Below are 13,972 nucleotides of genomic sequence, written 5' to 3'. Positions count from 1 at the left end.
CAAGTACTGTGTATTCTGTGGGCGCTGCGGGGCACTCCTCCGTGAGGGGGGGGAGTGTCCGTGCGCCGGCATCATCCACAGAGCCCGTGCAGTCGGGCAAAGCAGGTGCTGGCACTGTGGGAGGAGCTGGGGTGTGCCCGGAGATGCAGCCCCGGACTCCGGAAGTGACTTCAGCCAAGGAGAAGGAACTATCAGAATCGACCCCGGCAGCTAAGCCAGAAAAGAAAAGTGTGATAAAACCTGCAACACTACAAGTCCCAGCCAGCCCAGAATCTGTTAGTCAGCATAAGAGTGCAGGATGTGAGAATGAGTGTGGAAGTCTTGTGGATAAGAGGAGTGTCAGTGGAGTGAAGGATGGTGGGAGTAGTTGTGGTATGAATGGGAGGTCTTGTATGGATGTAAATAAAGATGGGAGTAGTGGTGTGAGTGGTTATGCTGATGGTTCTGGTTCTGGGTCTGGTCCGGCTGCCCCCCCGGTAGTGACTGCTCCTAGGAGCTATGCTAATGTCACTGCCGGGGGTTCAGGGGGGTCCTCGTCTCCGTCCGGCCCTGGGGGCCATTTGCAACAGCGCCTCCTGGAGGCTCTACGCAGGGGTGACAGGTCGATCCAGGTAGAGGGAAGGGGTGAGGTCGACCTGTCTTTCTGGATAGAGAGGCATGGTTTGGGGGCTTTCCGAGAGAGGAATGGGGAGGTCGTCTGGTCTCTCCCGACATCCGGGCAGGACAATAACCGTAGGAATGTGGTTCGTCTGATTTGGAGGGGCGAGGATGCGTGCCCACCTCGCGCAAAAGTGGTTGAGCTCCTCCTGCAGATGGAATTCAGGGCGAATGACATCTTTGCTCTGATTCACCCCTATGGTTCGTCTGAGTTTGATGTCAGTTTCGTTCGGCCGGAGGGTCTTGAACTCTTCTGGTCGAACTACGAAGTGGCAAAAAACGAGCCCGGCTGGCGGGAGTTCGCCGTAAAGGCGATTTCCCGTCAGAATGCTGTCAAGAAGGTGACCGTTTTGACCCGTAACGAGTCACTTTCTTGTTATGATATCATGACCTGGCTCGGACGGTATGGGGATGTGACGGACATGCCCAAGAAAAACTTGGATGAGCACGGGATCTGGTCCGGGGCCTGGACGTTTTCCGTCAAACTCAAGCGTTCAGGGAGTACGGTTGCCCACATTCCGTCAGCCGCCTTCCTTGGACGTGATAGGATCCAGGTCTTCTACCAGGGGCAGCCTAAGGTCTGTCACAGGTGTGGCAGCCCCACCCACTTTAGCGCAGCCTGTACTGTGCAGGTCTGCGCTTTGTGTGGTGGGGTGGGTCATCTGGCCGCATCCTGTCGGCAGATCCGGTGCCACCTGTGTGGTGTCCTCGGACAGCCTTTCAGCCGTTGTCCTAGCGCCTTCGCCCATGCGGCGGCCGCTCCAGCTGAGGAGAGCTGTGACGTTGCCTCGGCTGGGGAGGGTACGGGCAGGGATGGGGGCGCAACAGGGCTAGTGAGGAGGAAAAAGGGCCCTGCCCAACTAAGGCGGGAGGAAAATCGTAGAAGGAGTAGGGAGCTGGAGAGTGCCCAGGTGGCGGGGGTAGCTTCAGTCCCTGCTCCTGAAGCTGGCCCTGTAACTGCTGAAGCCCTGGTGGAGAATGTGCTGGATGAGGAGATCAGGAGACTTCACAGAGAGGAAAGCAATATGGCCGACCCTTCCGATTCCTCCCACTATGAAAGTGTGGATGAGGAAAGTGGGGTGAGGCCCAAAAAGAAAGAAAAGGGCAAAAGGAAAGGGAGAAAGAAGAGGTCAGAGCCCTCTGAAGCTCCTGGTACTACGGGCCAGGTCCAAAGCGGAAGCCTGGCTGCCCCCCCTCTGATTGACCTGTCAAACCGGTACCTCGTCCTCGATACCATCTCCTCCCCCTCCTTGGAGGGGGAAGGTGAGGGCGGGGTGCCTCGGGAGAAAGAGCCTCTGGGGGGAACTGGGCCCTGTCCTGTCGAGGCACCTTCCTCAGAGGGCAGGGCTAGACCGGGGCCGGACGGACACGGGGACCTTATGGACCAATCGGAGTCTAAAAAAAGATGTAAGAGTGGTCCTGCCCTTTCGTCGTCTTCGGGGGATGAGGGGGCTAAAAAGAAGGGGAAAAAGAAATAAAGGGTGAGGCCATCTAATTCAATCACCCTGTATGGCGGCACTCACCCCATTGACGCTGGCATCTATTAATTGTGCCAGCATAAAGTCGGATACGGCTAGATTTGCAGCCTTTGATTTTCTCGGCCGTGTTGAAGCCGACATTTTGTATCTGCAGGAGACCAGGTTGTCGGATCTAGCCTCCCTGGTAAAAGCCAGGAGAGAGTGGAGGCGCGGCCCCTCCCACTGGTCTCTTGCGGCTGAGTCGTATAGTGGGGTGGCGGTCCTTTTTACCGCTCCTGTTGAATGCCGACGGGTTATTGAATTAGAAATGGGGAGGTGCCTGATCTTAGATGTCTTCATGAAGGGACAAGAGCTCCGACTCATTAACATCTACGCCCCGCAAACTAAGCGGGGCCGTAAAGATCTCTTTATGAGGATTAAGCCCTTTCTTTTTACGAGTCGGCAGGTGATCTTTGGAGGGGACTTCAATAATGTCACGAGGTCCCAAGATAGGAGAGGCTCCAATGGTCCGCTGACTTGCGATAGTGTGGCACTGATTAGCATAACTAGAGAAGCTCGCCTAGAGGATGCCCACATCCGGAGCCCCTCGGGCCACGCGGGTTTCACCTATCATCAAGGTAGTCGCAGGTCTAGAATAGATAGGTTTTATTTGAAGGAGGAAGCCGTCTCTTCCGCAGTGTCCGTGGTTGAGGTGGAGTTCTCCGATCACTGTATGATTTTGTTTTCCCTGAATGTTTCAGAGACCCCCCGGATGGGAAAAGGTTATTGGAAGCTGAATTCGTCCCTCCTGGAGGAAGCGGAGGTAAGACAGTCCTTTGAGGATTTTCTTCAGAGTCAGGTACCTTTACTGGACCTTTGTAGTAGTAAGTCAGAGTGGTGGGAGATATTCAAGAAGCGGGTTGCGGGGTTCTTCCGCCAGCTCTCGAGCCTCAGGTCCCTGAACAGGTATCGCTTGTATCAGGGTCTGAGGAGGAAACTCGAGCTTCTCGTCTCGACTGGAGGTAGCCGAGAGGATATCTCCAGAGTGAAATCCTTGCTGATGAGGTGTCAGTACGATAGGCACGCATCTTTGGTTTTTGAGAGGGATTTCGGGAAGTACCGCTCGCCCGACCCTTACAGAAACTGTAAGATGTCAGTGAGTAGTAAAGTCATTTCAGGACTGATTGATAGTACGGGATCTCTGAATCGGTCCAGATCAGGGATCTTGGAGGTCGTCAGATCCTTCTACTCGCACCTCTTGGGAAGGAAGGATCTAGATCGAGACAGGATGTCGGCTTTCCTGGCTGAAACCATTCCTGAGCCAGGGGTAGACCCCTCTCTTGTTGTTTTGGCAGAAGAAATCAGGGAAGAGGAAGTGAGACTGGCGATCGAGGGGCTTGCCCCTAAGAAGTCGCCAGGTCCGGATGGCTTAACATCCGAGTGGTACAGGACCTTTAAGGAGTCTTTAGCTCCCCTCTTGACTGAGGTATTCAATGAGTGTCTCTCCTCGGGCACTCTGCCGAAGTCAATGAGGAGGTCAGCCCTGATTCTTCTCTCAAAGGGTAAAGATCCCAGCCGAATTGAGAATTGGAGGCCCATAGCTCTTCTCAATACGGACAGGAAGCTTCTGGCCAAGATACTGTTTAATCGGCTGGTGAAGTTTGCACCCCGGCTCCTTTCGGGGACTCAGCACTGCTCTGTTCCAGGCCGAAGCACCTTAAGTGCTGTCCTTGGTGTCAGGGAGGCAGTGGAGCGGAGTAGTGCGGGTTTCTGGAAGGGGTACTTGCTGTCCCTGGATCAGGCCAAGGCGTTTGATCGGGTGAACCACGAGTACCTCTGGTCCGTCCTCCTGAGATATGGCTTACCGAGTACTTTTGTTAATTGGCTTAAGATCTTGTATGCAGGGGCAGAGAGTTTCCCGCTGGTGAACGGTTGGTCTGGCCGCTCTTTTGAGGTGGGGTCCGGAGTCCGTCAGGGTTGTCCTTTGAGCCCGCTTTTATACGTGTTTGCATTCGATCCCTTCGTCCGGAGCGTAGATTGTGGGCCGTTGGCGGGAGTCGGGATGAGTCTGGCGGAGCTGGATGTCACCCAGAGAGTGGTGGCGTACGCTGACGATGTCACTATTTTCGTCTCCTCACAGGAGGAGGTCGATGTGGTGATGTCGGAGGTGGACCGCTACTCGGAGGCATCCGGGTCTAAGATCAACCGGGATAAGTGTGAGAGTCTCTGGCTGGGAGGGGGGGATCCCACGTTTGATCTCCCGGACACCCTTCCAGGGCCCCAAGAATCAGCAAAAGTCTTAGGCATCACATTCGGCCAGGATGATTATCCCACCAAAAACTGGGATGGTAAGCTCCAGGATGCCGCTCAGAAGGTGGACCAATGGAAGGGTTGGTCTATGACCCTCAGGGAAAGGGTACACCTGATCAAATCGTACCTGCTCCCCTTGTTTATCTATCTGGGCAGCGTATGTATCTTGCCAGAGGCTTACTACACTAGGATCTACAGCCTGTTTTTCCAACTGTTATGGGGGAACAGGATGAACCTAGTCAGGAGGGAGGTTACGTACCACACGAGGAGACTAGGGGGTTTATCTATGGTAAACCCTGTGGTGTTCTTTACGAACACCTTCTTGAAAGCTAACATCGCAAACCTCTGGAAAGAGAGGGCTCCTCCGTGGGTACTCTCCTGCAGGGAATGGTTTCGGCCTTTCTTCCAGGAATGGGAGAGAGGAGGGCGAGTGAAGGACCTCCGCACGCCCCATGGATATCTTCCGGCTTATGCTACCCCGACTCTGAAGGCGATACGTCGGTGGGGTCTGGGAGTGTGGGAGATCAGGACCCAGTCAAGGCAGTTCCTTGACAAACGGGTTCTGTTGACCCATTTCCAGAAGCCTCTGGCGCTCAGGGACTGCCCAGGTCGGGATCTGAGGGTGGGGTTGTACCTTTTAAACATGAAAAGGATCCCCCAGAAGTTTTGGGACTTGGCCTGGCGCTGCTTTCAGGGGAAGCTATATGTAAGGGACAACCTGAAGTGCAGGAACTCTGATGACCGGGGATGTCCCCGAGAAGAGTGCGGGGACACGCTGGAAAGCATGGACCACTTCCTGCTTCATTGTCCCTTTAATATAGGGGTTTACAACAGGGTGGGCGCTTCCATCGGCTGGAGTCAACTTGCCGGCCTAACCTATCCGGAGTGGGCTTATGGGGCATTCAGGAACCTGGGTGGCCGAGATCGGGGCACTTTATTCTTAGTTAGTTTAGTGGTTAGGTACTACACGTGGAACGCACGGTGTTTAGTGTCGACCCAACAGAAAGTCCTCTCCGAGGTGGAGGTCTGTAGGAACATCACCGGTGACCTCGGGAAGATCAGGTCTTTGGAGTATGGCAGTCTTGGTACCAGTAGGGCTTCTCTCCTGTGGAGAGGTTTTTCTTTTGATGTGCCCTAGGTACTAGACCTTTTTAGGTAGAGTACCTTTATTTTGGTTAGGGGCAGTGTTATAGGGATAGTGATAGGGTGAGAGCAGGGTCAGTTTTAATGGAGGGATAGAATTAGGGAAAATTGTAGGGGGGAGTTAGGGAAAGAGTTTAAAATTATTTTGATGTATCAAGTCTGCCATCTTTCTTCCTGGTGGTGGGCTAATGCATGCACACGCTAGCTTTTTGTTTTGTTTTAAGCTGATATGGTATGAAGGGCTTACAGGCGACCAAACTTGGGCCAAAGGTAGCTTTGGTTTAGTGTGTATATGTTAGTATGTATAAGTCTGTGTGTAAGTTGGTTGGGAGGAGTGCTAGGTGGGGAGGGTGTATTTGTGGGTGGTGGTGTTTGCTTTTCTTTTGGGGACCTGACATGGGTCAGTTAGGGACAGGACTTTGTGTACGAACGGTATGGACTCTGACCCATGTGCAGGAGGGGTGGTGTGGGAGAGGGTACAGTTTTAGTGTAGGGATTTTGGTAGGGTTTTCTATTGTTTTTGTAGGTTTTCTTTAGTGTATATATATTTATTTTTAGTTAAATACTATATTATTATGTTCATGTGATTTTGTATGTATATTGTTTATATATTGTTTTCATTTTGTTTCTATATTACAGCATTACAGTAGTCATGGCAGTCGGACCAGTTATTATGTTACGTGGTTTACTTGATTTTCTCATGTTGTTACGTTATTTTTTTTTTTTTTTTTTTTTTTTTTTTGTAGCCAGGTAGTGCTAAATTTTATGTTTATGTTTATATTTTGCTAAGCCAAGTTGTGCTTTTGTATTTTAATTTTAATTTATAATTTTTTTTTTTTTCTTTTTTTTTTTTTTTTTTTTTTATTTATTTATTTTTTTTTTTTTTTTTGTTTGTGTTTCCCGAATATGGATGATTTTGAGTTGTAGCCAGGTAGTGCTAAATTTTATTTTCATATTTTGATAAGCCAAGCGCTATTTTTTTTTTTTTTTGTTCATTTTTGTTATGTGTGTGAGTGTGGTTCGGTTAGGTGGGTTGGCATATTTTAGGTTTTTGTAAAGCTGGGCTGGCCGGTTAGGCAGGGTTTTGTTTTTGTTCTTTGGTACCAGTGTATTTCTTATTTATGTTATAGCTGGTTAAGCTTGTTTTGTGTTTTTGTATAAGTTTTGTACTTTTATAATAAAAAAAGAGTGTCAGCAGAGAGCACTGTGGTCAGACAGAAAGGAAATTCAAAAAGATAAGAACTTCCTGTGAAGCATACAGCAGCTGATAAGTACTGTAAGGATTAAGATTTTTAAATAGAAGTAATTTACAAATCTGTTTAACTTTCTGGCACCAGTTGATTTAAGAGAAAATGTTTTCTAGTGGAGTACCCCTTTAAAGCTCAATGTCATCCTCTGGGGAAGAAGGAACGGCTTTGTCAGAACTAGATATGTAAAGTGCAGAGTGCATATGAAAAGTAACAATGGGGTGGGGGGGGGCTTGGGGATTTAGCAACAGATTAAGGGTGCGTTCCCGCAGGGCGTATACGCAGCATATTTGACGCTGCGCAAAATTTATGGCAGCAGCGGGAAATACGCTGCATATTCCTCGCTCTCTATACACACAGGGCTTTCCGCCGGCAGCCCTATGTGTGCAGTGAGTTTTGGAGGCGGGGCCGCGCACCACAGACACGCCGGCACGCGGCCCCGCCTCCAAAACTCACTGCACACATAGGGCTGCCGCCGGAAAGCCCTGTGTGTATAGTGAGCAAGGGATACGCAGCGTATTTCCCGCTGCTGCCGTAAAATTTGCGCTCTGTGGGAACGCACCATTAGAAGAAAAGTCACAGAAATGTCTCTGTGTGCGCAAAATTTGCATGTCTTTTTGCTAAAGTGATTTTGACTTAAATGATTTGGGTACACATTTTAGTTTTTTAACTTTGCAGTGGTTGCTGCTTTATGAAATATGAATTTTTTGCTTGCGTGTTCCAAATTTATCAACCCCCCGTGCAACATTATAAATGTGTCCCATAAATCAAAGCAAAAAGAAATTACTTCAGAAATGTCCCTTGATAAGTCTAGAATGCTGGAGCGCATGTTTGCTTTTAAAAAGTCACAGCAATATAGTCAGAAATCTTTGTCACTTTATCACGTTAGTGTCTCTTTAAAAGGCAGATGACAGAGAAATCCCCAATGGTCGCTGCTTGTTCAAGGTACAGTGTACAGACAGCACATGCCTGAACCAGCAGAACTGGCTTGCCAACAAAGAGGAGTGGCATAGAGAGTCATTGATCTGCGTTGCTCACATTTCCTCCTGTGCCGGGTTACCCCCTCCACCTCTCTCTGTTCTCTATCTAGGCATGCAATATTTATTTAGAGGGCAGAGAGGATTGTAGGTCGAGTCCGCCCTGTGGGTTGCAGTACATTACAATCTGCAGCTGCCCTGGAAAAATGAGCTTGCATGTCATTATTACCTGAGAGGGTGGGAAGACGAAGCCAACCCAGGAGAGGCGGCTGCCACATCAGCTACAAGCATCTTGTGTAATTCTATCACAGAATAGAAAGAGAGCAGAGGAAACTAGAAAGGAACAGAGAACTCCCAGGTCCAGCATTAGGTTTCTTCACTTCTCCGTGGTTCCCAGTAGCCAAGCAGTGATGTTTGCTTCTAGCAATGGTTGAACCTGAAGACTGACCCAGGGCAACTTTACTTTTTCACAGGAGTCCTTGACCGATGAACATCGTCATGCTGCAGTCCGTTGCCAGTAGCCAGTGCATCCGGCTGATGGACAGGAATCGTCCAGCATGGTATTTTGGTTTTCTGATGGTCACTTACATCCTCTATCTGATATTTGGGGCGGTTGTGTTCTCCTCTGTGGAGCTGCCCTATGAAGATCTGCTCCGAAGAGACTTGCAGGAGCTGAAGCGGCGATTCTTAAGTGAGAATGAATGTATGTCCGAAGAACAGCTGGAGGTGTTTTTGGGACAAGTTCTGGAGGCCAGCAACTATGGGGTGTCTGTATTGAATAACGCGTCTGGAAATTGGAATTGGGATTTCATGTCGTCGTTGTTCTTCGCCAGTACAGTGTTGTCCACCACAGGTATGGGGGTCAATGAACACGGTTATGAAGGGTGAGTGGGTGACATTGGCACTAGACATCCTGACCTCAACTTTTAACCCAAATACCTAACCAACCCCCCAATAACTCCAAATCTTTACCCCGTAACCCTAAGAACAGCTAAAACTGTAGATCCATTTCCCCAATCCTGACCAATGAGCATCAAAACTTTCTTAAATCCTATACCCTTACCTTAACCTTCATTTTTCATTTTTGACCAACTAATCCTTATCCTTAAAGGGGTTGTACAGGGACATAATTATTTTTATATATGGCAGGAACATGTTAAACATAAGTCATAATTTACCCATTTGGACACCTTCTGGTCCCAACTGTTCACAGCTTCTTGATTCAGAGACAAGTTGTCTCAGCAGGAACTGGCCTCTCTCTGGCCACAGCGGTGTCCTGCTTCACTCAGTAACTGGGTGGGCAATTCCTGCTGAGAAGACTGGTCTCAGAACCAGAAAGAAGCAGTGACAGCAGGGGCCAAGAGCGGGGTAGGCGAGTATGACTAATTTTTATGTTTAAAGTGGAACTCCCGTACATAACATCTTATCCCCTAGATAAGAGGGGTCTGACAAACGTGATCTCCTGCCCTCTGCCCGGCTCTCCTTGTGCATGGAGACTGACATCCACAGGAAGCTGTGGTCAACACGCCTCCTCCATGCATCTCTATGGGAGAGCCGGAGATACATGAGCGCTGTATCTCCGGCTCTCCAATTGAGATGCATGGAGGAGGCGTGTCGGCCATGGCCTCTTCAAGAAAGAGAAGAGACACTATTCTGAACAAAAAATGGTCAGAACACCGGGGCGCCAGGCCGGAGATCGCTGGGGGGTCCCAGCGGTCAGACCCCCCAATGATTGGACACTTATTCCCTATCGTGTGCATAGGGGATAAGATCTCATGTTATGTTCCCCTTTAATGCACTCCCAGCAGTTTTATATATACTGTATATACAAAAACACAGCAACCACAACCACAGTGGGATCATTCAGTTTATCCATTTTCTGAATGTATACTTTTATTCTGAGTGATTTAAAAGTGTGGATTAGTGTGCTTTTGACTCTATTCAGTCCATTCATTTCAATGGGCCTACTGTGAGTATGCTATAGTATAGGTCAGCATACCTTTCTGCTGGAATCCTGATGTATAATTCTGAACTACTGCCAAACATAGTGTGAACCCAGCCTCTGTTCTCTGGTAGCAGAAAAAAAGCTGGATTATGAATACAGCTCTGGAGGTGACAGTGAAGTCTCGTGAATGAATAGGCAGATTGGGTCAAAAGTAGGAAGATATATTATAGCAACCAATGGGATGTGTCCATTTTCTTACTGCACTAGAAAAATAGAATCTTAAATATGATTGGTTCTTTTGATCAAGAGAGTTCTCTGGAGTGTACGTGACCAGTGGACTATTTATCTGTGACCACGCCCACAACAATAAAAATATACAGGATACTGTCATAGACTTTAACCTTTAGAATGTATATCAGTAACAAGATAAGCAGCACTGTGAAATGTTCATATATACAAAATAACAGTATATATATATATATATATATATATATATATATATATATACACACATATCGAGAATTACACCCAGAATATGGAGCACGAAAAATGGAAAGTTTTCAGACCCTTTGACTCTTTTCACATTTTTTATATTGCTGACTTGTGTTAAAATAAAAAAAATAAGTTTGCCCCATCATTCTGTACTCAGTATGTCATAATGACAAAGTGAGAACAGAATGTGAGAAATCTTTGCTAATTTATTGAAAATGAAAAACTAAAATGTTGCAGTGACATAAGTATTCAGACCCTTTATTCAGTACTAAGTTGAAGCCCTCTTTGGCAGTGGCAACAGCCTCCAATCTTCATGGGGATGGCCATAAGGTTTACATACCTGTGTTTGGGGATTTTTTGTCTTTTTTTTTTTACTACAGATCCTCTCAAGCTCTGTCAGGTTGGATGGGGACCGTCAGTGGACCAGTGTCCTTGTCCCAGCCACTGAAAAGCACCACCTTTATTCACTGTAGGGATGGTATTGGGCCTCCAGACATGTAACTTAGAATTGAGGCCAAAAACTTAAATCTTGGTTACATCGGAGCAGAGAATATTTTTTTTCACAGTATGAGAGTTCTTTAGGTGCTTATTTTATTTTTTGCAAATTCAAGGGAGGCTTTTATAGTCACTCTACCATAAAGCCCAGATTGGTGTAGCACTGCAGTGATGATTGACATTTTGGAAGTTTCTCTCATCTCCACACAGGATCTTTGGTGCTCAGCCAGAGTGACTATTCGGTCATTGGTCACCTCTCTTACCAAGGCCCTTCTCCCCTGACTACTTAATGTGGCGGAGCAGCCTGCTCAAGGATGAGTCCCAATTGTTCCAAACTTTGAGAATAATGGATGCCATTATGCTCTTGGAAACTTTCAGTGCAGCAGAAATGTTTTTGTCCCCTTCTCCAGATCTGTGCCTCCACACAATCCTGTCTCTAAGCTCTACAGCCCATTTTTTCCACCTCATGACTTGGTTTTTGCTCTGATATACATTGTCAGCTGTGAGACCTTATATAGACATGGCTTTGTCTTTCCAAATCCCGTCCAATCATCTGAATTTACCACAAGTGACTCCAATCAAGGTGTAGGAAGTGTAGAGTAATCGGAGGAGCCAGAGCAAAATTGTGTCATAGCAAAGGGTCTGAATACTTATATCCAAGCAAAATTAGCAAAAATGTCTAAACTTCTATTTTTACTTTTTCAGTATGAGATAATGAGTGTAGAGTGATGAAGAAAAATCGATACATTTTTATTTTAGCACCAAAACATAAACATATGTTAAAAAGTGAAAGGGTCTTAACCTCTTAAAGACGCAGGGCGTACCTGTACGCCCTGCACCCGGTCCCAGTATTTAAAATGGGGTCCTGCATCATACTGGGTCAGTCCCTGGGCTAATAGCACATGGCACAGATCATTTTGGTGCGTGCTATTAACCCTTCAGACGCGGCGATCAAAGTTGATCGCCGTGTCCAAAACGAAAGTAAAAGCTTCCCGGCAGCTCAGTCGGAATGATCGGGACTATCGCAATAAAATTGCGATGTCCCGATCAGCTAAGATGCAAGCGGAGGACCCCTTACCTTGCTCCATCGTGTTCGATCGGCGTTTGATTGCTCCAAGCCTAAGCTACAGGCTTGAGCAGTTGAGCCCCTAGAACGCTGATCCATGCAAAGCTATGGCTTTGCAGGGATCAGGGTAAAAGATCAGTGTGTGCAGTGTTATAGCCCCCATATGGGAGCTATAACACTGCAAAAAAAAAGTGGAAAAAAAAGTTAATAAAGGTCATTTAACCCCTTCCCTAATAAAAGTTTAAATCACCCCCCTTTTCCCATAAAAAAAACACAGTGTAAATAAGAATAAACATATGTGGTATCGCCGCATGCGTAAATGTCCGAACTATAAAAATATATTGTTAATTAAATCGCTCGGTCAATGGCGTACACGCAAAAAAAATTCAAAGTCCAAAATAGCGTATTTTTGGTCACTTTTTATATCATAAAAAAAATGAATAAAAAACAATCAAAAAGTCTGATCAATACAAAAATGGTACCGATAAAAACTTCAGAACACGGCGCAAAAAATTAGCCCTAATACCGGCCCGTACGCGGAAAAATAGAAAAGTTATAGGGGTCAGAAAATGAGAATTTTTTATGTATAAATTTTCCTGCATGTAGTTAGGATTTTTTTCAGAAGTACGACAAAATCAAACCTATATAAGTAGGGTATCATTTTAACTGTATGGACCTACAGAATAATGATAAGGTGTCATTTATACCAAAAAAATGCACTGCGTAGAAACGGAAGCCCCAAAAATTGACAAAATTTAATTTTTTCTTCAATTTTGTCACACAATAATTTTTTTTCTGTTTTTCGCCGTGCATTTTTTGGTAAAATGACTAACATCACTGCAAAGTAGAATTGGTGGTGCAAAAAAATAAGCCATAATATGGAATTTTATGTGCAAAATTGAAAGAGTTATGATTTTTAGAAGGTGATGAGGAAAAAATGAAAATACAAAAACGAAAAAACGCTGAGTCCTTAAGGGGTTAAATCTTGAAATGTTCGCAGAATAGTAGATACTGAGAAGGACATCCAGCCTACAGGACTCAGCATTGACGATCGGACACACTTTTATTAAGAACACATGCCATCCACTCAACCCATTATGATCACACTGTTTAGACTTGAAGTTGTGTGTCTGCGATTGTCCTCCCAATAGGCAAATCCTCCTTTAAGTCTTCTCCACCCCATCACATGACTTCAGAAAACGCTGATGGCAGTGCTGGTATATGTAGTTCTAATTGTTGTTTTGTGAACAGAGGTTTGCAGGTGAACAGAGGTTTGCAGGTTTTTCCTGCTCTGGCAGGTAGGGTTGCCACCTTTCTTGCAAAAAAAAAAATACAGGCCGTGCTAATTTGCATAGGGAATTATAGATGCGTGACATCACAGGATACACATACACAAACCTTTTTATTTCTCCTTATATGGGCCTGTATGAGGGCTTATTTTTTGCACCCCGATCTGTAGTTTTTAACAGTACTATTTTTGTTTTGATGGGACTTTTTGATCGCTTTTTTTCATTAAAATTGGGAGTTGCAGTTGGTTACTAACTACAACTCCCAGCATGCCCTGATATAGCCTGTGGTTCAGAAGCTGCCCCAAACAAATGCTACAACTCCCAGCATGTTGGACTATATAGTAGTATATAGCATAGGTCAGTGTTTTCCAACCCGAGTGCCTCCAGCTGTTGCAAAACTATAACTCCCAGCATGCCCGGACAGCCGTTGGCTGTCCGGGCATGCTGAAAGTTGTAGTTTTGCAACAGTTGGAGGCGCTCTGGTTGGGAAACACTGATATAGGTTATGGTGCAACATTCAGGGAGTTGGAGGATTGGTTAGGTAAGTACCAGTCATTGCATTGCCGGTATTTTTAATATAAAAATACCGGCAGGGTGGCCAAAATAACGTCTGTGCCGGTAAAATACCGGCCAGGTTGCAACCCTACTGGCAGGGCCCGTGTTGTTAGCACGTTGTGTCCAGTCAGTGCTGTGACCTCCACTCGCATCCTACACTGTGCAGAGTCCTTTCCTGCTTTGTATGTTTTGCTCCCATCCAGCCTATACAATGCAGATGGTGCAGACTCTGCAGAACATCTGACCATTCCTGTATCTGTAGGTCAGGATGTAAGACAATCCGAGCAGTAGCTTTCCCTAAGGGACACATACTGCAGTAATTCCACATTTAACATAACC

General features: G+C 46.6%; 1 protein-coding gene across 3 annotated transcripts in view; it reads left to right on the top strand.

Moving 5' to 3' along the window:
• The window catches only part of KCNK1 (potassium two pore domain channel subfamily K member 1), a 40,176-nt gene that overhangs the window by 3,181 nt on the left and 23,023 nt on the right, over positions 1 to 13,972 (top strand). For 2 of the 3 annotated variants that reach the window (XM_056548479.1, XM_056548478.1), the window contains exon 2: positions 8,265 to 8,644. In XM_056548479.1, the coding sequence (XP_056404454.1) occupies positions 8,278 to 8,644 (367 nt within the window). In that variant the 5' untranslated portion in view covers positions 8,265 to 8,277. Of the gene's footprint in view, positions 1 to 7,729; positions 8,645 to 13,972 lie in introns of those variants that run through there. The other variant, XM_056548477.1, reaches the window with a different exon arrangement.

Source organism: Hyla sarda, chromosome 12 (assembly GCF_029499605.1).
Source record: "Hyla sarda isolate aHylSar1 chromosome 12, aHylSar1.hap1, whole genome shotgun sequence".
In the NCBI taxonomy this organism is placed as follows: domain Eukaryota; kingdom Metazoa; phylum Chordata; class Amphibia; order Anura; family Hylidae; genus Hyla; species Hyla sarda.
The sequence above is the reverse complement of the archived record's forward strand: the minus strand, read 5'-3'. Positions and strand labels throughout refer to the sequence as shown.